This window comes from Bombus terrestris, chromosome 2 (assembly GCF_910591885.1).
Source record: "Bombus terrestris chromosome 2, iyBomTerr1.2, whole genome shotgun sequence".
In the NCBI taxonomy this organism is placed as follows: Eukaryota; Metazoa; Arthropoda; class Insecta; order Hymenoptera; family Apidae; genus Bombus; species Bombus terrestris.
In genome coordinates, this window is record NC_063270.1 from 15,872,286 (window position 1) to 15,898,227 (window position 25,942).

The following is a 25,942-nucleotide window of genomic DNA, read 5'->3' on the forward strand; positions in this document are numbered from 1 at the left end:
TTATGGTCATCGCACGATCAAATGTGGTCATTCATATCACTGCAGGAAAATTAGTTCATATGTCCGTTTACACTTTTGGTAGTGTAAGTTTATTCTATACTTGTACTCATAGCAATGTTGTCTGTTCATATGAAATATTCTGGCATTTCAGGTGATAAAGACAGGTTTCGCATATTTGAATTTGTTGCAGCAAATGATGTGAAACTGTGGAATTCTGAAAGGATATTATAAGAGAATGTCAACAAATAAATAAGTCGATGATTGAACTAATTTTATGATTAATGTTACAGACTATAATACATGATTGACAACCTAATAGATCTAGTTAAGTGTAAGAATACTTGTGGTGTAAAAAATCTATGGGGCGATAGATCGAAGAATCGTTTGTTATAGCTATACTCTATTGTTCTCATGTTTTTATTACATGTTATCTCTTCGAATGCTTCATTGGAAGCATTATAATTATTCGTAATGTTTGTTCGTAATATTATTCGATAATATAAAAATGAAATCCTAGGACTGGCATTTGTAAATACCGACAGAAGCAATGCAAATTATTCTACCACTTATCATTCAATTTATCATAGTCACTAGCACAAATTAAGTCTACTACATCTCCCTAGCACCTGACTCAATTATGCTGCACTGCACCGCACTTACAACATCTACTTCCAACAATTGCAATTAATAATTTCTAAACGTATATACTTTCACACTATTTTAAAACAAATTCTACCAATTGATGAATAGATCGGTAGAATGAATATCTAAAGAACTCGCACAAGCGTTGCTTCACCCCATGCATCCCCCATAGTTGCACGACTGCTTCCTAACGGCAGTCTCACTCCGTGATGACAACCAGAACAATGATCATAGATACTGACAACAACAGCAACAGTGATTACAGTCTTCAATTGAATCGATTGTTTTTAAAACCAATCGGTGCATGGCCCTCGTCTTCTTCCACTCTAGTTATTGCACCCTTGCGTCCAGTAAAACTCTCTTTGGGTTACTTGTCCCCTATTTTTTTATTCTTTTCTTCTTTCTTTTTCAATTTCTCGAGCTATCATACAACCTTTCTCTCTCGTCTTCCGATCACTATGTCTTCTAACCTGATACCTCCTGCGGATTCTCTACAGTCCCTTGTTAAATATTCTAAATTGCCGAATCTACACCCGCACAGATAAACCTTACTTCCAGATTATGATTACAAGAAGGACATAAATTTAGGCATTCGATAGAATCCTTAAATTTAAAAATTTATCGGTCTATTGTCAATTTTTCAAAACGAATATACGAACATTAACATGGGCGCTCTTTAAAGTATAATATAGTTTAAATACATCCTATGTAATGTTCCTATATATTGCACAAAAATTTATTTGAACTGTTATATATACTTTATACCCTTATGTTGTTAATTATCCAAATGCGATTAATATTTTATATTAATTTTAATCTTGCTGAAGTACCGGAACTTGTGTACTTCAATATAGCTTTAGTTTAAATAGGAAAGAAGAGACTTTATCGATGTTGCGAAATAACTCTCAGTCTACAGTTTTCTTAAATTCGTTCCGCTATAAATTCGAAAAGAATAACATCATTCAACTAGGCATTCGGTAATATTCCCTTCCTGGACAGTTTTAATAAAATTGTGACACAAGTACTTACATCTGACGCGATACGAAGAAATAATATGAGGAATTTCCCCGAATGGGAATTCATCCTCTAGAAATTGATCCCTTCAACCTACTGCGAAACAGACAACACACTAGTACACTATTGTCACCTGCAAAAATCAATCAATCGATTACCTTCAAACGTCATCAATCCTGTCGTACAAAAGTCGTAAATAATGCATGGAGTGGTATAAGCTCCAACTGAGAACTTAGAAGGGCTCGAACCCTTTGAAAGGCAACAGCTGCGCTATGGCGATACGGGGTCGAGAAAAAATTCGCGCACGCGCCATTTTGCCATGGCATTGTACCTGAAACTTGAGTAATTCACTCGACAAACGACCTCCGCGAAGTAATCATGGTGGACATGTCCAGCGAACCACCGATATCCAACGCTTTTTACGCTCATGATTACGAATACAGCATCCAAGTGAATCGTTGGCTAATGCAACCAATAGGAGCATGGCCAAAGCTTACTAAGACAAACAGAACGCAAAGATTATTAACAAAATTGTTGAACTTTATCTGCCACTCGTTGATCATTTTCACAATCGTACCTTGCATATTGTACATTGTGTATGAAGCCGAAAGCTCGAAGACGAGGATGAAGATCATTGGTCCAGTGAGTCATTGGCTGATGGGAGAACTGAATTACTGTTGTCTTTTGTCGAAAACCGACGACATAATCCGTTGCATAAAACACGTGGAACGCGACTGGCAGGTCGTTGAAAATGCCAGCAGTCGTGAAATGATGCTCAAGTACGCGAAGGTCGGACGTTTCATCGCTTTCATAGCTGCATTCTGTATGCACAGTGGCGTTCTGGCCTTCAACGTAACTAAAGGCTTTAAGAAGATGATGTTTCTTGTTGGGAATGACAGTTATTTTATGTATCCGTTACCTTGTCCGATTTACACGAATCTATTGGACGCTAGATTTAGTCCGGCGAATGAGATCGTGTTTGTCCTGCAGATCCTTTCTGGCCTCATCGTGACGTCTGTCACGGTGGGAGCTTGTGGTTTGGCAGCTGTTCTAACGATGCATGCAAGTGGTCAATTGAATATGGTGGTGGCCAGGTTGGATAATTTGGTGGATACGAAAATCGAGGAGAAACAGGAAGCACAGACGGTCGCTCAGAAGAAACTTGGTATTATCGTTGAACATCACCTGCGAACATTAAGGTCTTTACTGGTTATTGTGCTGTTATTTGTGCATATATGTCTCATTTACTGATATTTATTATTTGATAACATCAATGTTATTTATTTTATTTTTTTCTTTTTGTTGTATATTTTAATTACAGCCAAGATTTGCAAAGTATGATAATATCGCGAGTTATCATGTAGTTATACATGTTTCATTTATTGAATACGGTATCTTGTAGGATATACTGTTATTTAATTATTCTATTGATTATTACTTGTACTTATAATTCATCTTTTTCGAATAGTTAAGGTTTAAGAATTCAAGTAAGATATTCAATTTAGACTAAAATTAAACTAAATAAAAGAAACATGAAATTAATGTAACAGCATCACAAAATAATTCGATCATGTCTAAGCTACTTTTTTTATATTAAATTGATTTTCTATGATGGATGTATATATATATTTATTATTTAGTAATGATATTTCGTGGTGAATTTTTTATGCTGAATTCGTATGACGATAATATTACTTTCAGTCTCATAGCCTCGATAGAAAAAGTTATGAACATGATATGTCTCGTTGAGTTGGTGGGATGTACGATAAACATGTGCATGATCAAATATTATTTTCTCACGGTATGTTTTAAAACAAACTAAAAAAATAATGGTAAATATTCACAAAAAGAGAGCCACTGATCCATATATATCCACCGATCGGCCTGAGTTTTGGAGTTATATGCAAACATATATACTGTCGGTTGACCATAATTTCGAAGCTGGATTGAGTTAATAATAATACTAATCCGACTACCGCGTTACGTCGTAAGGTGGCATATCAACATTGTTCATATCAATGCCGACAAAGCGATTAACACTTTCACGTCCGATGGCGCCAATGTGTTGTAAAGTGCAGGCCAAATTTTAGTGCCCGGTGACACCACTTTGGTATCGCGCGCAAGTTGACCCTTTACTTAGAGATTACGAATTTGAAATTTTTTATCAAAAAACGCCGGCTACTGTTTAAAGTTACTAGTAACTTTACGCGGAAGTCAAAGTGTTAATACTAGTACTGACTCAATCCAATTCGGAGGCTAAGACCAACAATTTTACATGTAGAGGGAAAAAGCTCATACACTTAGCACTCAACATATTTCAAAATCATCCAAATCGGTGGTGACTTCCTTTTTGTGGATATTTACCAAAACAACTTAGAAATATTTCTCTACAACATCATCTAGTTAGAGCTAAAATGATTCAAACAGTGAGCTATCTTCTAACATAAATAAATTAGCATCAAAATACAGGACCGCGACTCATACGTTGTCTTTTCTACTTAATTCGCATATCTATACATATGTTTACATATGTTTCAATTTCACAGGAAAAATCGAAAGATATGAGAATTGTATATGCTATCGTGTATGCATCCATGGTATTTAATATATTCATATTTTGTTACATCGGAGAAATAGTTATTGAACAGGTAAGAAAGTAACAATAAAGGAGTATTTATATTAAACCTCAAACTATCAAATACACGACAGGGTGAAAGAGTTGGGAAAAAGGTGTATATGACTGAATGGTACCGATTACCTCACAAAACTGCTCTCGGTTTAGTCCTGGTTATTTCAAGATCGAGTATGGTGGTCAAAATTACTGCTGGAAAATTCGTACAAATATCTATCACGACCTTTGGCATCGTAAGTATCGATAAAATATAAATATACTTATGATATAATGGAGAGAATTCTTGATACAATTTACAGCTAGTGCGGATAATAGCTAATGTAGAATTTTATATATTTAATACAAATTCATGTATATTTTGTCTTTCAGGTGTTTAAAACTTCTTTCGCGTACCTCAACATGATCCGCACGATGTTATAAAGCATTTACATACCGCATCAAGGACAGGCGAATAATCGTTCGTTGTTATTTTCAATGTGATATGTGATATGACCGCAATGTATTATATCGCATGAGTAACATGTTGACTGTCACGAGTGACTTTTCAGTGACATATTCGTCACTGATGACCGACAAGACCAGAAATAAAATACTTACATTAAATGATCAATTATTGTGTTTGTAAAGCGCTGAATATTTTTATGATATAATAAAGAGTTTCACGCGTTCAGTGCGGCAGAATTTCTACGATTCCTATATTCCGTATTCCGTTTTCCTGGAAAAACAGTTACAACACACGTTAGATTTTAGAAAAAATATAAAAATAAACAATCTCAAATTATTATATCACTCATGAAATTTATCATAATCATAAGCGCAAATTAGAATACCCTCAACTACAACTTCCTAGCACATAACACGATTACGTATCCATCTGCTACTAAAAATATTTCTAAACATACACCCTGAAAGTTAGAAGCCAGAATGATTCATTGCATCCACATCAACTATTTCACACGATTGCAGCTGACAATTTCCATGCGTATATAGTTTCGCAGTATTCTAAAAAAATTCTACCGACTAGACAAATCGATCAGTCGAACAAGAACATAAAAAACCCGCGCAAGCGTTGAACATCTACAAACATCCTCTATATGTAAATGCTTGATTTCTAACAACGGCTTCATTCCACGATGATGAACGAAACAGTGATAGTAGAAAGTGACAGCAAGAGCAACAGTGATTACAGTCTTCAATTGAATCGATGGTTCTTACAATCAATCGGCGCTTGGCCATCGTCTCCTTCCACGACAAGACTCGAAAAGATCGTTTCATTCATTTTAAACATCGTTTGCCTAAGCATTGTAATTCTCACTGTGATTCCTAGTTTACTGCTAATGATTCTAGGAGACGAAAGCTTTAACTTCAAATTGAAGATGTTCGGTTATGTGAGCCATTGGATCTTCAGCGGCATTAATTACACAGCTTTGTTAACACAAGGCAAAAATATACGACAGTGCATAGAACATATAGAAGCTGACTGGCGAACAGTGACCAGAGAGGAGGATAAAAACGTGATGCTGAAGAACGCGAAATTAGGCCGCTACATAGCGGGTTTTTCCGTCATTTTTGTGCAGGGTAGCGTTTTGTGCTTCTTTTTTGTGACAGCATTAAATACGGTGGAGATACAAATTGGAAACGAGACGAGGGTCTTACACCTGTTACCTTGCGCAGTATACAAGAAGCTGGTGAACGTCGACGATAGTCTAACAAACGAAATCATGCTTCTCTTGCAAATGTGGTCCACTATTATCGCAAATTCTAGTACAAGTGGGATTTTTGGTCTGTCAGCTGTGCTAGCTGCACACTCGTGCGGTCAATTGAACGTAATTATGGTATGGATCACCGAATTTGTTAATAAGGCCAGAGAAAGGAAGAAAACTGGCAGTTTTATCGAAATTGGAATGATCGTGGAACGACACCTCCGGACATTGAAGTAAGGTGTACTTTTTTATTCTTTTTCTTGTTACCTTTGTAGGAGCGATCTTTGCGACTACATTGTGTGTTAATTGCAGTTTTATATCGTGTATCGAGGATGTGATGTTCAAGATATATTTTGTCGAGATGTTCAGATCCACGATGGATATTTGCGTAATTGGCTATTACATTCTTTCGGTATTTGTCAAATGTATTATTATTATTATTATTAAGGTATTTCTTTCGAGAATCTATTTTTGCATATTATTGTTTCATTCAGTATACGATTTCTTTTTAGGAATGGGCTGACCATGATTTTCAGAATTTGATTACGTATTTTATGATGCTCATTTCAATTTGTTTTGACATTTTCGTGATATGTTATATCAGTGAAATATTAACGGAGCAGGTATTTAAGAGTCGTTAACACTAAAACTATCACAGTAACTAAAATGAATAATTCATAATCTTGTATAGTAAATGCATAGATTTGCAAGACTATGTTTTTGATGATTTGAATGATCTCTTTGTATATCTTTCATTTAGATTCCTTTGTTAGAAGGTTTCATACTTCAGTCGTTTGTAATTTTGATATTAAAATGTTAATGTCAAGCGATATGAATATTAATTTTAAACAGTATATATGTTAAAAATCAAAATCGTGACCATAAGTAATCGAACAAATTCTTAACAGTGCCAAAAAGTTGGTGAAGTGGTTTATATGACAAACTGGTATTATTTACCCAATAAAGTAATCCTCGACTTGATTTTGATCATTGCGCGATCGAGTATCGTTGTTCAATTGACTGCAGGAAAATTCATTCAGATGTCCGTTTATACGTTTGGTAATGTAAGTTAATTCGATACTTGTACTTATGCTCGTCTTGTCTATTCATTCGACTATTCTACCGTTTCAGGTATTAAAAACAGGTTTCGCGTACTTGAATATGTTACAGCAAATGACGAGATAAAATGGAATCCTAGAAAAAGTGTAACGTGTTTTAAAAATGTTATATATAAAGAATGAAATATACCTATGTATATTGTATACAATTTTTATGTTAAAAATTGATGTCAGAAATTGTGAATTTCAACCGTAATCAGAATTGCTTTTTAATTTGAACAATAAAAATTAGAAAACGTCAATCGTGAAACTATAAAGAAATGTGAAATAAAATCGAATCATGATGTAGTAAGTATAAATATGGAAGTAAAATTGCCTTTCGGAACTCTAATTTCGAAAGCTTTAAGTAGAAGAATCAGCAACAATTCATACGGTTTACAATTTCTAGTCGTATCATCATTCTATATGTACACGTTTTCGTAAAAGATGATGTCAGCTTATATAATTGATATACGAATATACATGTATAATGAATGTAATGAAAATATGAATTTACATAAATATGCGCAATCTATTTATTACATTAATTCTTATTTTTATTTGTAGTACTCTTCGAATAATGTAAAACACAACCAAAAATTGATCTTCAGCACTCAGTATTAAAAAATAGCAATTCCATCCATGAGATTATTTGTAATTTTCGAGTACTCCATTCACCCCTCCCTGGAAAAGTTCCCCATCGTAATCACGAAAATTGAGTGTTTTATTTTATGCTGATAAAGCGAAGAGTCAAACTAAACGAATTTTTATCTCCACATGATAATAAAATTTACTTAAAAATCAATCATGCCATTGTATTCATTTAGTGTAATAGAGTAATAACACACAAATGTAGCTTAGAAAGAGTCTTGAAATATTTGAGTCCTGAAATGGCTGAATTAATCCAACCTACATTATTCGAGAAATATACATTTTTCTATACTTCCAATTCAATCCCGATATATCGCACGAATTATTCTCCTTGCGTATGCACCATGTACGTCACACGACATCTTTTCAACTGTCGACAACTTTTAAACGTATTCAGTTGCACTGCTCCAACAAGTGGTACAGAGACTGACTAGACAAATCGATCGGCATGTACAATTTATAATTCTGAGAAAGCTGCGCAAGCGTTGAGAAATCCTGGTTCACTGGCACACGCGGTGCAAGCTATTCTCGATTCAGTTGTTTTTACAGCGTCGATGAGTAATCACTATGACGAACAAAACTGTAGCTATAAAGATCGACTTTGATGGTCGTAGCGACTACAGTCTTCAATTAAATCGCTGGTTCTTAAAACCGATCGGTGCGTGGCCTTCTTTTCCCTCTACTTCGAGACTCGAAAGAATCATATCCTTCGTTTTAATCGTCATCTGCTATATCATTTTAATCTGCACTATAATCCCCTGTTTACTCCACATAATCCTGGAAAATGAAAGTTTTCGTATTAAACTAAGGCTGATTGGACCTGCGAGTTATTTGTGCGTTGGTAGCATCAATTATACTACTCTGTTATTACGAGGTAAAGATATACGATGTTGCGTCGAGCATATGCAAGCAGACTGGAGAACAGTGAAAAGGGAAAAGGATCAACAAGTGATGCTGAAGAGCGCGAAATTTGGTCGCTATGTGACGGCTTCAACAGCGGCCTTCATGCAAGGTGGTGTTTTTTGTTATTGTTTCATGACAGCGTTGAGCACAGAGGTAATCCAAGTAGGTAATGAAACGAGGATCGTGCACCAGTTGCCATATGTGACATACAAAGAATTGATAGATATCAATGAAAGTCCTACGAATGAGATTATTCTCTTTATGCAATTTTTAACTGGGTTCATCGTAAGTTCTAGTACACTAGGGATTCTCAGTATAACGGTTGTTCTAATTGCTCACGCGTGTGGCCAGTTGAATGTTGTTATGACATGGATCACAGAATTTGTAAATGAATCGAGAAAAGAGAAAATAGCTCCATTTGAGAACATAGGGATTATCGTGGAACGTCATCTGAGAACGCTGAGGTATTCTGTTTTAAATCGTTCTTATATGTCCTTGTTTGTATTTTTGTAATTTTCCTATGTTCCAATTACAGTTTTGTATCGAGTATCGAGGAGACGGTAAATCGAATATTCTTCTTGGAAGTGCTTAGATCCACCCTGCATATGTGTATGCTCAGCTATTACATTGTTACGGTATATATCAATCACTGATATTTCTCGTTATAATATATTAAACTAAAGAAGATTTATTAAAATAATAAACTATAAAATTTATTTTATTAGTAGATCCTTTCTATGTATGATCTTTGCATTCTCTTTGCATATTTTAGGAATGGTCCGATAGCGATATTCAAATTTTGACCACCTATTCCATGCTTCTGGCTTCAATCTGTTTCAACATTTTTGTAATATGTTATATCGGCGAAACATTGACAGAACAGGTACTGAAACGTAATAGATCAAAGCCATAATGAATATTAATCGAACGAATTTTTAACAGAGCAGAAAAGTCGGTGACGTGGTGTATATGGCAAATTGGTACTACTTAACCGAAAAGAGAATCCTTGAGTTGATTTTAATCATTATGCGGTCGAGTGTGGTCGTTGAAATCACCGCAGGGAAGATAATTCATATGTCCATTCAAACGTTCAGTACTGTAAGCCTGCTTTATATTTCCATTTATGCTGGAACACCATCCATCTGAATTTATTAAACAGTTAAAATATAAAATTTGACTGTCGATTATCTCTTATTCGAATGATAGAAATTTGCGTTCCTATAATGAAGTCAGACGATGGAAGTTCATTTAATCAGACAGTAAAATTCCGTTTCAATGAATGGAGTTCTACTGTACACATTATCTACATATTTATCCTCATGAAATCATTGTTATTCCAGGTTATAAAAACTGCTTTCACGTATCTGAACCTGTTACGTCAAGTGACGTAATAAAATATAATCTTAAAGTATAGTTTATACTGCACAAGTTTTTACGATTTTAAGTATAGATACTGGCAATAATATTGTTGAAAATATTGTTTGTATTCGTGTAACTTTTATGCATGAGATATTTCTTATACACCTTTGCTAAGATATACTGAAAAGTAATCCCAACTTATATCACGAAACAAATGTTTATTCTAGCTGTGAGAAAAAGATTTGGAATATTAAACAAATAAAACGAAACATATATGATTTTCCATTATTTAGAATAAGTAAATCACAGTACATAAATATGCATAGATGTATCCATCTTCTGACCATCCATTCTGACCATTTCGCCTGTCCATCTTCGAAATTTCCATCAATCAATTTTCCGCCGATTATTGTTCAAAAAATGACCCTAATATAGTCAACTCTGTCAACTCATAATCTTTATTACACTAATCTCTAATTATATCATAGCATTTTCTGAATTACCTGTGCAAATCGTGTTTAGTATTTAAAAAATTTAACTGCCTTAATGAAATCGTTTGTATTTTCAAACACTCCAGCAAAAATTCCATAGATCTTCCCATATTTTAAATAGATCCACTAAACCATACAGAGGCTTCCACTTCACAAATTATTGTCAACAACTTCTAAACCTCCACATTTGCGTGTACCGCTGCAACTGGTTGCAGAGACTGACTACACGAATCGACCCGCTTACAATCGTTCGGTGAACAATGCGCAAGCGTTATACAACCTGATGCATTTACTCCTTTCATGAAAAATATCCGATTCAGTCGTCCCCACAACTTTAGTGGACACGATGACGAATAAGTCTGCGGTAGTAGAAAAAACTTTTGATAGTCTGAGCGATTACAGTTTGCAGTTTAATCGATGGCTACTAATATCAATAGGTGCCTGGCCTGCGTCCACATCAACATCGAGACGCGAGAGAATCATTTCGTTTATTTTAATCGCTCTCTGTTATGGCTTTATATTGTTTACCGTGATCCCTTGCATATTCCACTTTATTCTGGAAGATGAAAGTATTTACATGAAATTGAAGGTACTCGGTCCTCTTAGTCATTGGTTTGTCGGAGGCATCAATTACACCAATTTATTGCTAAGAAGCAACGACATTCGTGATTGCATACATCACGTGCAAACTGATTGGAAGATAGTAACGAGACCAGAAGATTCACAAGTGATGATGAAATACGCAAGGATTGGCCGCTTTGTCGCGGCTTTTTGTGCTACTTTCATGCAAGGTGGCGTCTTGACATATTGCGTGGTGACAGCGTTCGCTACCCAAACCATCGAGATCGCCAACGAAACCAGAATTATTCACATGTTACCCTGTGCTGCGTATAAGAATTTAATTCCCGTTGATACCAGTCCAATGAACGAAATTGTTCTCGCCACGCAATTTATATCTGGATTTATTGTAAATTCGAGCGCCGTTGCCGCCATCACAATTGGTGCTGTATTCACAGCTCACGCCTACGGTCAATTCACTGTCCTGATGAGATGGATCAACGAATTTGTGAATCGATCGGAAGATCAGAAGAAAGATGTTGAGTTTAACGAAATAGGTGAGATCGTTGAACATCATCTCAGAATTCTCAGGTAAGATATATTTCTGCATTTTTGTCGGGAATTTAGTGCGGAGTTTTTCATGTGTACATCGATTACAGCTTGATAGCAGGTATCGAAAACGTATTGACACAATTCTGTTTCATGGAATTGTTAAAAAGCAAGCTTGATATATCCATGCTAGGATATTACATTATTACGGTACGTAAAGATAAAAAATATAAGATGTGCTTATTTTTATGTGTTTCTATGGTAACTATAATTTATTTAGACACTCAAGTGGCTCAAAATTTCTTTTACTTTGTGATACTTTTGAGGTGGTTAGCTTGTGATAGGTGCTGAAAAATCACTCGTGTAAACAATATATTTATTAACAAATAGCTATTTGCTCTTCGCGGATACAAGTTCGACTTCTAGGCGATGCGTTACGATAGCGATTCAGAGTGCGCGGAGCTAATTCGGATGATGATTGCTCAACTATCGACTGTCAGCTAACGACTCGACTGCTGACTGGAGACTAGCGACTGCTGACTAGCGACTATCGACTCGAGACTCGACTGACTTTCTGTCGCGATGATGCTGCAGAGGAAAACTGTCTCAGAGGGTATGTCTAAGGGTACGAGATCGTCGGATTCGTCGAGGAAAATCTTCGTTAGGAAAGTGAGGGAAATGGACGTTGCTGTTAATTGGTTGATCTCTAGGTCGATGGAGGATCTCTAGGTTGAGGGAGGATGCTAACCACCCTCGAGAGAAAATTGCTAGCGGGAAGCATCGTACGTGAGAAAAACCATATTTCCCGTATCTTCCTGTAGTATGTAATAAACTTTAGGAAATGTTAAAACCAAGGGTATTTGCTCGTTTGAAGAACCTTAGCTAGGGAAATCCTAAGGTTTATAGCGGGTCCTTAGGTTAGATAGAAAATGTGCTATAAAAATATTTTGACGTCTGGCAATCACCTTGTCCAAAGGATAGGGCCTTTGTATAGCGGGTCACAGAACAGAAACCGCTAGAAAGTTTACTGTCGAGTGCAGCTACACTTTTTTTATTAATTCAAGTAACTTGTATTTGAATATTGCAATGATTTTAATTACGATTCTTTTACTTTGGGACTTTTCGAATTCCATAATCCAAAGGACGTAGGCAATTGATTCAATTAATAGTAAAATACTCGTTTTTTCAGGAATGGGCCGAACATGATATTCGGAATCTGACTACGTATTTCATGATAATGGCGTCCATGAGTTTCAATATTTTTACCGTATGTTATATCGGCGATATATTGACAGAACAGGTAACAGATAAAATAATCTGATAACTTAAGTATAGTTAATTCGAAATGTAATCGACGTTCCAAATCTCTAATAGAGCAAAAAATTTGGCGATGTGGTATATATGACAAAGTGGTATTATTTGCCTAATAAAGACATGTTTGATTTGATTCTGATCATCTCAAGATCCAATTCTGCAATTAAGATCACGGCTGGAAAAATAACTCACATGTCCATAAATACATTCGGTGATGTAAGTCATGCATTTACATATCTCTGTCCTTGTAAAGTATTCAATCCATGTGGAAATGATTGGTATTCCAGGTAATGAAAACTGCGTTCGCCTATTTGAATCTGTTGCGTCAAGTGACGTGATGATATGCACCGCTGGCAAAACCTATGCATAAAATTGTAAGACTTAAAACATAAAGATTTGCAAATATATCGCATGACATTTTTGTACGAATATCCTCGAATATTAAATCAAGACAAGTTGGAAATTTGTCATCTTACAATATAGTAATATGGAAAAATGATAAAATTGCTAATTAGTATTTATTGCTAATAATATTGAAATGTATTTACTATCATGGCGTCTGAGTACTCTTTTCTTCTCCAGCCACCATTTTTTCATTCGTTTCGTTCGTTAAAATTTATCTGTCTATCTTACAGACAACATTAAAATATATATGTGATACCAATGCAATATTTTGAAATCATGTAACTGTACATGCTCAGTAATGAAACACTCGAGCCTCGAAATATGTAGGTCCTTTAAACAACATTGACCTGATCAAAAAATTAACGAACTCTAACATACCAAAAACGTACAACAATGAAAATAAAACAAACATTTACCTTCGTTGCATATCTCAAAAAACTAATTTCTAGAATGGTAAAATCTAGAACATTTCACATCTCGCAAAGTACCGCACCAATGATTTCATCAATTCAATCATATAGCAACTAAACCCAACATAATCTGTCGTAAAACTAACAATGTGTATGTACACGTTGTGCGTTCCCACGATAGCTTTTGCGTGCACCGTGCAAGTTGTAAAAACTGTCCAGACAAATCGATCGTCGTAGAATCACTCAGAACTTCATGCAAGTGTTGTGCACTCTGATGCACCGACTCCATTCATGTCAAACATTCGATTCAGTAGTTCTCATAACTTCGTCGAGTGACCACGATGACAGAATCTGTAAGAGTCGAGAAAAATTTGTATAGCCTTAGCGATTACAGTTTGCAATTAAATCGGTGGTTCCTCACACCAATCGGAGTATGGCCTCTATCTGCATCCACTTCGAGGCTCGAAAGAATTATTTCCTTTGTTTTAATCTTTCTCTGTTACTTCTTCGTGTTGTTCACCATAATCCCTTGTTTACTCCACCTCATTCTGGAAGATGAGAATACTCGCACGAAACTGAAGATAATTGGCCCTTTTAGTCATTGGCTTATCGGTGGCATTAATTATAGCACCTTGTTGTTACGAAGCAGAGAGATGCGTGTTTGTATAGAACATGTACAAAATGACTGGAAAATCGTAACTAGACAGAAGGATCAACAGGTAATGATGCGTTATGCGAGGATTGGCCGCTATACTACGGTTTTCTGCGCTACTTTCATGCAAGTTGGTGTCTTGTCACACTGCACGATGGCGGCTTTCGCCACGAAAATCATCGAAATAGGAAATGAAACGAAAATTATACGTCTGTTACCCTGCGGTTTCTATAAAAGTTTAATCTCAATTGACGTTAGTCCAACATATGAAATCATACTTGCTTCGCAATTTGTGTCTGGATTTATCGCAAATTCAAGCGCAGTTGGCGCAGTTGGCATGGCTGCTGTATTTGCAGCCCACGCGTATGGCCAACTGACTATTCTTATGATATGGATCAAGGAATTTGTGAATCGGTCGAAGGATTATAGTAGAAATGTTGGACTGAATGAAATTGGCGAGATCGTTGAGCATCATCTCAGGGTTCTCAGGTAAGATTTATCGAAGAATATTTATTGAGTTATTTCGGTGACTATTCGTAACATACTGTAAGTACATATTGAATGCAGTTTTATAGCAGGTATCGAAGATGTGATGAATGAAATATGCTTCATGGAACTGTTCAAGTGTACGATGAACATGTGCATGATTGGATATTATATCCTTATGGTACGTTCCTAAAAGATCTATTTTATTTTAGAGAGAAAAATATACATTTATGTACTCATTCCAATATGTTCCCTAATAGTAATTTATTATACATAGATACGTATCTTGGAAACGATACTTATTTTGATATTGCAATTCTTATTTTGAGTAAAACTCTTACATTGAATTAAAAAAAATTGCTTTGAATTACCAGCTTTCTATATCTAATAACTTTTGTTGATACGTTTAACCAATCTGGTGATATATTTTCTTCAAAATTTGTGCCTTTCTTTAAACAATATTGCTTTCAAATTCATTGAATAAAAGGTAGTTAATTTAATTAAAAATATATTTTCTTTAGGAATGGAGAGATCATGATATTCAGTATATGCCCGCATATTTAATAATACTTTTTTCCATGACTTTTAACATTTTTGTCATATGTTATATTGGTGAGACACTAAAAGAACAGGTAACAAACATATAGGTAACATAAATTGTTTCCAAGTATAATCAACATTTACCGAGAAAATTTTCAATAGTGCGAAAAAGTTGGAGAAGTGGCTTATATGACAAACTGGTACTACTTACCTTACAAGGATATACTTAATTTGATTCAGATAATCCTAAGATCCAGCATGATGATTAAAATCACTGCTGGTAAGCTAGTTCATATGTCCATATTCACCTTCGGTAATGTAAGTTATCAGTTTATTTATATTTATCTATATTCACCAATTGTTGAAAAATCTGCTACTATTCCAGGTAATAAAAACTGCTTGCACATATTTCAACCTGTTGCGCCAAGTCACATAACACAGTACATTTTTGATCTATTAATGCGTAAACTTGTAAAATTTAAAATATAAGGAGTATTAAAGATATTGCTTATTATTTTTATATATACAAGACAATACATGTGACAATGATATAAATATATGTAGTATCTAAATGGGTCTTCAGAGGAAAGGACAAGTAATGATGTTTTGATTTAATAAATAGTATTCGAAGCAACGAAATGATTACAATGCTGTTGTACGTCTTATTCTCATAGGCGGCTTTCGACTTCCCGATTCACACTCTCCGGCTTCTACACTCGCTCGCTCTCGCTTCTCAACTCACACTCTGCACACCTTTTGCATACGTCCTCTCCGGCTTCTCGTCTAATTCTGCTTCTAGCGTCTCTTTGCCTTTTCCCGTCCTTCGGAACACGTGTCCCGAAAACGCCCGTGGCCAGAGTCACGCAGGCCCTTTCCACGAAAGTATTCACTTAAAAAGGAGACCGACGACACATTGATGTACCCGACGATGTCGCGGCTCTCGCCACTTTGTTTACGGTTCGACCGATATCTTAGACCTTTCGTCCACGATACTACATATATATGACATTGTCTATCCTTTTGAAAAGTTATAACACATTATTATAGATATTAATACATAATTGTTACAGTAAACTTAAACCTTATGGTTTATAATTATTATGTAATTATTAAATATTTAATGTAAGTATAATATTAGCAATGCTATACGGGAGTTCATGGATAAAGATAATTTATTCCTTTTGTCCTGTAACCTTACTTTTGTTTTGACAACTAAACAGGTTTTTAACATCCTAGGAAATATTTTAGTTTATATATAAAACGGAAAATCGTGTATATCTTTCATATCTTCTATAAACGTAAGAAATTTTATCAGAATAAAAGGACACGTAAGCGCAGAAAAAGTCGTTAAAAACAGAAAGTAAGGGTTGCTTTCCCTTCGTCATCGCATAATGAATAATTCCGCTGTAGTCAATATCCATGAACCTCGATATAACATTTAAACGCTAATTCGAATATCAGTGAAATTATTAAAAAATAGTATATATAATATACCTTCACACTCACCAGCATGAGATCGTCTGACACGTATCACGTCTGCAAATCATGCTTCAAATATTTAAAACATACCTCTGATCAGCTATCCCATCCTGCGAAAAAGTTCAAATTATCCTCCGTCATTCCATCCTTATTTTCGCACAGTGACTAACTCGCGCGATTACTGTAACACACACAACTGAAACTAATTGAAAACTAAACTTTATTACAAATGCAATATGCCTTTGTTGAATTATAACTGTGGTTCAGATCACAAACGTTATACGACAATAGGAGGTCAGATACAGAAAAAAAAGAATGATAGCATTTACGAAAAACGTATTGTAATCGAAATATCACACATAAAAATTACATAAAACTCATGGGAGAAACATTTCCAATGCCATACGTTCGCACATATGGCTTTGTCGTGCACACATACACACCTCCTCGCGGATCGAATCAACTAGTGGTTAGGAGGTAAGTTCTACACTGGCAAGCTGCTCGAATCAGGTTTGTTGAGAGATAGCCAACGAAGTTAGCACATGCGCGATGTCGAAAGCCTCAGTAATCGATGTACACCATTCATCATCCCTTCAGTTGTGAGTGCACTTTCGACTCGTTGATATCATTCCATACAGTATGGTCGTCCTTCTAAATCCATCTACCCATTCATGGGACAAAGATTGGATGTATAGCATCCAGATAAATCGTTGGTTACTCAAGTCAATCGGAGTCTGGCCTATCTCCCTGTGTATCACACCAACAGAAAAGAGCAACTCTATCATCCTCACCTTGATTAGCTCCTTTCTAATAAGTTTCCTCCTGGTACCTTGCGCTCTCTGCACTCTTCTCGTCAAAACAGACGATCCCGAAGCAAAGATCAAAATGGTCGGTGTGCTCAGCTTCTGCGTGATGGCTGCAATTAAATATTACATCCTCGCCTCTCGTGGTGTCATGATTGGAAAATGTATCGAGAATATTCGCTCAGACTGGGATCGTATTCACGCGCAACTGCGACAAGAAGACAGAGAAATTATGAAAGAGAATGCAAAAATTGGGAGATCTTTGGCGATCTTTTGCGCTGGCTTCATGTATTCTGGCGGATTTTTCTATACCACCGTGATGCCACTATGCACCGAACGCACGGAAATCATCGACAACGAAACCGTGAGGACACAAGCGTTTCCCATTTACCGCGGTCTTCTGGATCCACGGACAAGTCCCTCGTTTGAAATCGTGCAGTTCATGCAATGTTTGGCTGGATTTGTGATATATTCAGTAACTGTCGGTGCTTGTAGCTTGGCTGCTGTATTCGTCATGCACGTCTGCGGACAGTTTGGAATCCTCGTGAAAAAGCTTCAAAGACTTGTCGGTAGTCTGGAAGAAGAAAAAAACTTGAACGTTCATGAACAACGATTAGGCGATATTGTAGAACATCATTTACACATACTAGGGTAAAAAGTGTTTCAATGTTCATGTAGATCGTATAGACTACGTAAACGTATAATTTGCAAACAATTTTTAGTTTTATATCTCAGATAGAAGACCTTCTTAACGAGATATGTTTCGTGGAACTAATAGGCTGTACGGTGAATATTTGTTTCCTTGCATATCATTTACTCACGGTAATGAAGTGATGCTAATAAAGATATTAAAATGCAGTAGAACGCCATTTATACGAACTTGTATAATTACGCATAATTTTGATAACATTAACAAGTACCTTATATAATTGAAATTCATATCATAAGGGCCGCATGTTTCTTTTTACCAGCTTTGATCTTTCGTTTACCTAATAGGAATCCATGTTCACATTAGCAGATTCAAACAACCAAAATTCATTTAATTGAATTCTGACTAAATTTTTGCTGAAATAAGTAGAGTTTATATAAACGGAGTTGTGCTGTATCGATATGTCGAATTACATTTGTCATGTTTTGTTGTCAATTTTCTAGGAATGGGAGCAAAATGACACTATAGGAACATTGACTTATTGCACATTGCTCATATCATTTACGTTCAATATTTTCATCCTGTGCTACATTGGGGAAATTTTATCTGAACAGGTAATTTACGTATTGTGAAAGTTATTGTTTGGTATTATTTTATCTGAACTATAAATACAATTCTGATAAAATACTGTAATTTCAATATTGCAGTGTAGGAACATTAGTATATCGGCCTATATGATCGATTGGTATCGTTTGCCACAAAAGAAGGCACTGGGACTGATTTTAATATTCGCCGTTGCAAACTCTTCCACGAAATTAACAGCTGGAAAAATCGTCGAATTATCCTTAGCCAGTTTCTGCAGCGTAAGTTTCGTATATTTATCTATTGGTTGATTATTTTGAATTTTATAATCCGCATTCTTGTAGAATTTTCTTCGCTACAGGTGTTAAAGTCCGCATTCGCATATTTGAGTCTGCTTCGTACTCTCACTATATGAAAATACGAAATCATATTATATTTGCTTTAGTATCTTCTTATTAAAATCTAGATTAGTTATCGGACAAAAAGTGTTTCCAAGTTCTACTGATTTGAAAGATTATATTTTAGAGAAATGGATTCATTTTTAAGTATGATAAATGAAAATTTGTAAATCACTGTAAAGTAAAAATTTTGAAATCTTAAAAGTATTTCCATGCTATTTTCTGAAATATTCTTTCGAATAAATACATTGTACGCTTCAACATAACCATTTGGCATTTCGAATCGCTTGTCATTTGGGAGTCACCTCATATTAATTCAAGAACAATAAAAGAGATATCTAGTGCAATAAAAATGCTGCACTAAAATAATGAAAAATATAGTAATTTGCAATAATATTTGTCTGTATCTTTCAACGTAAGTAATTGAAGAGTCAACTTGACGGTCGTGCACTGAAATATACATTTCACACACCGACAATATCTACGAACTGCAGTACAATATATTCCAACCAGACCAATTATTTAACATTAAACCTAACGACACTTCGTGTATACCTATTCCTACCGTGTGCGGTCAAAATAACCGGTGATTAAAACATACCTCTGATCAGCTATCCCATCCTGCGAAAAAGTCCAAATTATCCTCCGTCATCCCATCCTTATCTTACGCATAGTGACTAACTCACGCGATTACTGTAACACATACAACTGAAACTAATTGAAAACTAAACTTTATCACAAATGCAATATGCCTTTGTTGAATTGTAACTGTGATTCAGATCACAAACGTGATACAACAATATGAGGTAAGATACAGAAAAGAAAGAATGATAGCATTTACGAAAAACGTATTGTAACCGCTTCAATCGCATTGAAATATCGCACATAAAAATTACATAGAATTCATGGGAGAAACATTTCCAATACCATACGTTCGCACATATGGCTTTGTCGTGCACACATACACACCTCCTCGCGGATCGAATCAACTAGTGGTTAGGAGGTAAGTTCTGCACTGGCAAGCTGCTCGAATCAGGTTTGTTGAGAGAAAGCCAACGAAATTAGCACATGCGCGATGTCGAAAGCTTCAGTAATCGATGTATCACCGTTCATCATCCCTTCAGTTGTGCGTGCACTTTCGACTCGTTGATATCATTCCATACAGTATGGTCGTCCTTCTAAATCCATCTACCCATTCATGGGACAAAGATTGGATGTATAGCATCCAGATAAATCGTTGGTTACTCAAGTCAATCGGAGTCTGGCCTATCTCCCTGTGTATCACACCAACAGAAAAGATCAATTCCATAATCCTCACCTTAATTAGCTCCTTTCTAATAAGTTTCCTCCTGGTACCTTGCGCTCTCTGCACTCTTCTCGACAAAACAGGCGATCTCGACACCAAGATCAAAATGATCGGTCCGCTCAGTTTCTGCGTGATGGCTGCGATTAAATATTATATCCTCGTCTCTCGTGGTGCCAAGATTGGAAAATGTATCGAGAATATTCGCTCAGACTGGGATCGTATTCACGCGCAACTGCGACAAGAAGACAGAGAAATTATGAAAGAGAATGCAAGAATTGGGAGATCTTTGGCGATCTTTTGCGCTGGCTTCATGTATTCTGGTGGATTTTTCTATACCACCGTGATGCCATTATGCACCGAACGCACGGAAATCATCGACAACGAAACCGTGAGGTCACAAGCGTTTCCTATTTACCGCGGTCTTCTGGATCCACGGACTAGTCCCTCGTTTGAAATCGTGCAGCTCATGCAATGTTTGGCTGGATTTGTGATATATTCAGTAACTGTCGGTGCTTGTAGCTTGGCTGCTGTATTCGTTATGCACGTGTGCGGACAATTTGGAATCCTCGTGAAAAAGCTTCAAAGACTTGTCGGTAGTCTGGAAGAAGAAAAAAACTTGAACGTCCATGAACAACGATTAGGCGATATTGTAGAACATCATTTACATATACTAGGGTAAAGAGTGTTTCAATGTTCATGTAGATCGTATAGACTACGTAAACGTATAATTTGCAATCAATTTTTAGTTTTATATCTCAGATAGAAGACCTCCTTAACGAAATATGTTTCGTGGAACTAATAGGCTGTACGATGAATATTTGTTTCCTTGGATATTATTTACTCACGGTAATGAAGTGATGCTGATAAAGATATTAAAATACAGTAGAACTCCTTTTATACAAACTTGTATAATTACGCATAATTTTGACAATATTGACAAATACCTTATATAATTGAAATTCATATCATGAGGGCCCTACGTTTCTCTTCACCAGCTTTGATCTTTCGTTTACCTAATAGGAATCCATGTTCACATTAGCAGATTCAAACAACCGAAATTCATTTAATTGACTAAATTTACATTTACTAATTTACAATTACTAACTAAATTTTTGTTCAAATAAGTAGAGTTTATATAAACGGAGTTTTACTGTATCGATATATCAAATTACATTTGTTATATTTTGTTGTCAGTTTTCTAGGAATGGGAGCAAAGTGAAACTATAGGAACATTGACTTATTGCACATTGCTCATATCATTTACGTTCAATATTTTCATCCTGTGCTACATTGGGGAAATTTTATCTGAACAGGTAATTTACTTATTTTGAAAGTTATTGTTCGGTATTATTTTATCTGAACTATAAATGCAATTCTAATAAAATACTGTAATTTCAATATTGCAGTGTAGGAACATTAGTCTATCGGCCTATATGATCGATTGGTATCGTTTGCCACAAAAGAAGGCACTGGGACTGATTTTAATATTCGCCGTTGCAAACACTTCCACGAAATTAACAGCTGGAAAACTCGTCGAATTATCCTTAGCCAGTTTCTGCAGCGTAAGTGACGTATATTTATCTATTGGTTGATTATTTTGAATTATATAATCCGCATTCTTGTAGAATTTTCTCCGCTGCAGGTGTTAAAGTCCGCATTCGCATATTTGAGTCTGCTTCGTACTCTCACTACATGAAAATACGAAATCATATTATATTTGCATTTGTATTTTCTTCTTAAAATCTAAAGTAGTTATCGGACAAAAAGTGTTTCCAAGTTCTACTGATTTGAGAGACTATATTTTAGAAAAATGGATTCATTTTTAAGTATGATAAATGCCTAGGTAAATGAAAATTTGTAAATCACTGTAAAGTAAAAATGTTAAAATCTTAAAAGTATTTCCATGCTATTTTTTGAAATATTCTTTCGAATAAATACATTGTACGCTTCAACATGACCATTTGACATTTCGAATCGCTTGTCATTTGGGAGTTACCTCATATTAATTCAAGAACAATAAAAGAGATACTTAGTGCAATAAAAATACTGCACTAAAATAATGAAAAATATAGTACTTTGCAATAATATTTGTCTGTATCTCACCACATGAGTGATTAAAGGATCAACTTGACGGTCGTGCACTCAAATATATATTTCATATACGGACAATATCTACGAACTCCGGTATAATATTTATATTCCAAGCAGATCAATTATTTAAAGAAAATATTTACCTTCACCTATTAATTTCTGTAATAAGATTTTTTAACACGTATTTTTTATAAAAATGTAACTCGATCTCTATTACGTGTACATTGTCCAATTCGTACGACAAGTGTCAACAATTTGAATCGCACATAGATTAATTTACCGCCACAAAAAGCGGTAAACTGCAACTGACAGAATCGATCGGCGCGAATCCTTTGACAAAGTATGCGCGCACATTGGGCAACACAGAGTACTGTCCCCTCGATTCAGTTGCAACGGCGACATTGCTGAGTGAACACAATGACAGACGACCCTGTAACAGTTGAAAGAAAATTTGGTAGTCTTAGCGAGTACAGCATACAGGTGAACCGATGGATCTTAAAACCAATAGGCGCTTGGCCCTCTTCAAATTCTACTACTAACCGCGAAAAATTCATATCATGGATTTTGAATGAGATTTGTTGGTGCTTTTCATTGTTCACTATAATTCCTGGAGTATTAAACATCCTGCTCGAGAAAGAGGACCTTTACCTCAAACTAAAAATGTTTGGTCCACTTAGTCATTGGTGTGTCGGAGGATTCAATTACGCTGTGTTGTTGCTACGCCAAGGTGACATACATTATTGCATAAAACATATAAGAACCGACTGGAAGACTATAACAAGGTTGGAAGACCAACGAGTAATGTTAAAGAATGCAAAACTCGGTCGCTATATCGCGTGTTTCTGCGCCGCTTTCATGCACGGGAGCGTCTTTTGCACTTGCCTTGTATTAGGAGCATTTAAACGAACCATCGAAGTCAGAAATGAGACCATCCTCGTATATACTTTACCTTGCCCAGCGTATAAACTTCCAGTTCAAACTAATCCAGGACACGACATCATTCTTGGTACACAATTTTTATCAGCATTTATCGCAACATCAAGCGCCGCTGGCGCGTTTAGTCTTGCTACAGTTTTCGCAAGCCATGCTCTTGGTCAGTTAAACATAATGGTAACTTGGATCAACGAATTCGTGAATCAGCATTCGAAAGATCAGAATAATAATGCTCGTGCCAATAAAATAGGTGTAATCGTGGAACATCATTTGAGAGCACTAAGGTAATACTTGTTTTTATATTCTTACTTTGATAGTTTAATGAATTTGACTAATGTATTCTTAAATGCAGTTTGATCGCACGTATCGAACGTATTATGAGTCCAATATGCTTCATGGAAATGTTCAAATGTATGCTGGGTATGTGCATGCCTAGCTATTACATTCTTGTGGTATGCTAAACATATTAAGAAATGTGTATGGTAATTCTATAGGACCACTGATTGGAAACAAAATTTCTACCATGAAATGAAAAAAGCAATTGTCAAGTGAGATTTTTATTGTGACAGAATCTTTGAATTTATAAATTAATTATTAAGTATTCGTTATAATAATATAATAATGGTCATTGATAAATATGCTGATTAATCATTGGATATATTTATTAAATTTAAAAATAGTTTGTGTTAAATTGTTTGAAAATTTGCTTTCGCTCCGTGGGCCTTCAATATAATAAGTTTCGTACGTTTCTATGTTGAAAATTCAAAAGAATAATGTCTAATATCGCGTTTACAAATACTTAAGTCTGATTAATATATGCTCCTCAAATTAAAACAATAAAAAGGCTATAAAATTCGTCTGAATATTATAGTTGTTGGATCTAATTGGAAATATTTACTTTTCCTCAGGAATGGTCTGAACATAATATTCAGAACATAACTGCATATGTTTTGATAATTATATCTATGACTTGCAACATTTTTTTAGTATGTTACATCGGTGAAATAATAATGGAAAAGGTAATGAACGTACGGTAACATAATCTAATACTTTAAACTCATTGACTCAAATGCTAATAGTGTAAAAAGATTGGAGACATGGTTTATATGGCAGACTGGTATCATTTGCCTGACCAAGATATCATAAATCTGATTATGATCATTTCTCGGTCTAGCATGGAAGTTAAAATAACTGCGGGAAAGATCATTGACATGTCCGTATTAACATTCGCTAATGTACGTGTTCTTAATTCTTTTAATTTTGAAAGAAGTTCACTCAAAAATATTCATGGAATCACGTGTGATTGCAGATAGTAAAGACAGTTTTTGGATATCTAAATATGCTATGTCAGACGACGATGACATAAGCTGCACATATCTTTAACATATATCTACTTAGACAATAAACTTTATCATTTTTCTGTTGAAACAACTTGGAGGTACAAAAAATATTTCTTTCACCTTTTATGATGATTAAATGTGTGCTTGTGAGGTGTGCAGTGTCTGTAAAAAAGAACATATAGCATAAATCTCATCGAGATGATTGATAAAATTATAATTATATCTAATCATATTTTTAGACAATTAATTATTGGACAACAGGCCTAGAAAATTAATACTATTGAAAGTCCATATGAAATGATTATTATTTTAATCTAAAATAGCTTTTGAAATTATTATTGATTAGTATGGATTAATTATTTTTTACTTGTTCAAACAATATCAAATATATTTATGTTCATTCGTAAAAACATTTCTAGAAATTTCACTGGATTGTATAGATGCACATACATACCTTGCTACGGATTGAATCAACAGGTGGTTATGAGGAGATTTCAACTGCACAGACAGTAAGTTTCTCGAATCTGATTTTCCATGTACCATGCTGTTAGCACATGCGCAATTCTAAAACTTCATTGTAGCTAATACGCACTTACGCACAAGTGTCTATCAATCATGGTGCAATGTACTTCAATCGAATGTCTTCTATTACAGGTATTAAAATCATTACTGACTACGGATGTTACAGCCGTCATCTCAATATACTCAATATACTTAATATACTGTACTATCACTACTTGAAAACACATTCTTCTGTAAACTAAAGTTACATCTACCTATTTCTTATGATAACAAAACTATAACTCAATAATTAAAATTTAGAATGATTATTTGTCCAGAATTATTCCAAACTTTACACATTCACCTACCAACTTGTGCACCGAAATGATCTGACACATTTTAGATTTCTAAATCATATTTCACACTTAAAATGTCTCCTCTGCGAATGTACAAG

General features: G+C 35.2%; 6 protein-coding genes, 1 non-coding gene and 1 pseudogene across 7 annotated transcripts; all 8 read left to right on the forward strand.

The window, feature by feature from the left end:
- Positions 1-1,991: 1,991 nt before the first annotated feature.
- Positions 1,992-4,861, forward strand: LOC100647176. Its single transcript, XM_048411273.1, has 5 exons — positions 1,992-2,855; positions 3,358-3,457; positions 4,113-4,312; positions 4,374-4,521; positions 4,658-4,861. The coding sequence occupies exons 1-5, from the start codon at positions 2,035-2,037 to the stop codon at positions 4,706-4,708; spliced, it is 1,320 nt and encodes a 439-aa protein (XP_048267230.1). The 5' UTR covers positions 1,992-2,034; the 3' UTR covers positions 4,709-4,861.
- Positions 4,862-5,230: 369 nt separating this feature from the next.
- Positions 5,231-6,331, forward strand: LOC100647289. Its single transcript, XM_048410390.1, has one exon. It carries the CDS (start codon positions 5,422-5,424, stop codon positions 6,226-6,228), a length of 807 nt encoding a protein of 268 aa, XP_048266347.1. The 5' UTR covers positions 5,231-5,421; the 3' UTR covers positions 6,229-6,331.
- Positions 6,332-8,280: 1,949 nt separating this feature from the next.
- Positions 8,281-9,300, forward strand: LOC100645744. The gene has a single exon (XM_048410383.1). The coding sequence runs from the start codon at positions 8,307-8,309 to the stop codon at positions 9,153-9,155; it is 849 nt and encodes a 282-aa protein (XP_048266340.1). The 5' UTR covers positions 8,281-8,306; the 3' UTR covers positions 9,156-9,300.
- Positions 9,301-10,775: 1,475 nt separating this feature from the next.
- Positions 10,776-13,466, forward strand: LOC100645862. The gene is made up of 5 exons (XR_007225795.1): positions 10,776-11,641; positions 11,710-11,809; positions 12,789-12,899; positions 12,974-13,129; positions 13,201-13,466. It is a non-coding gene; the product is annotated as an uncharacterized LOC100645862 (transcript).
- A 389-nt stretch (positions 13,467-13,855) lies between these two features.
- On the forward strand, positions 13,856-15,898 carry LOC125385993 (annotated as a pseudogene).
- A 1,444-nt stretch (positions 15,899-17,342) lies between these two features.
- On the forward strand, positions 17,343-19,409 carry LOC100645979. Its single transcript, XM_048411287.1, has 6 exons — positions 17,343-18,339; positions 18,411-18,518; positions 18,637-18,640; positions 18,841-18,951; positions 19,045-19,200; positions 19,281-19,409. Exons 1-6 carry the CDS (start codon positions 17,525-17,527, stop codon positions 19,332-19,334), a joined length of 1,248 nt encoding a protein of 415 aa, XP_048267244.1. The 5' UTR covers positions 17,343-17,524; the 3' UTR covers positions 19,335-19,409.
- A 1,053-nt stretch (positions 19,410-20,462) lies between these two features.
- On the forward strand, positions 20,463-22,620 carry LOC100646332 (odorant receptor 67a-like). The gene is made up of 5 exons (XM_003393869.2): positions 20,463-21,298; positions 21,370-21,469; positions 21,826-21,936; positions 22,030-22,185; positions 22,266-22,620. Exons 1-5 carry the CDS (start codon positions 20,484-20,486, stop codon positions 22,317-22,319), a joined length of 1,236 nt encoding a protein of 411 aa, XP_003393917.1. The 5' UTR covers positions 20,463-20,483; the 3' UTR covers positions 22,320-22,620.
- A 511-nt stretch (positions 22,621-23,131) lies between these two features.
- Positions 23,132-25,486, forward strand: LOC100647410 (odorant receptor 22c-like). Its single transcript, XM_003393957.2, has 6 exons — positions 23,132-23,931; positions 24,000-24,099; positions 24,556-24,666; positions 24,727-24,882; positions 24,957-25,085; positions 25,407-25,486. Exons 1-5 carry the CDS (start codon positions 23,132-23,134, stop codon positions 25,011-25,013), a joined length of 1,224 nt encoding a protein of 407 aa, XP_003394005.2. The 3' UTR covers positions 25,014-25,085; positions 25,407-25,486.
- The last annotated feature ends 456 nt before the right edge of the window (positions 25,487-25,942 follow it).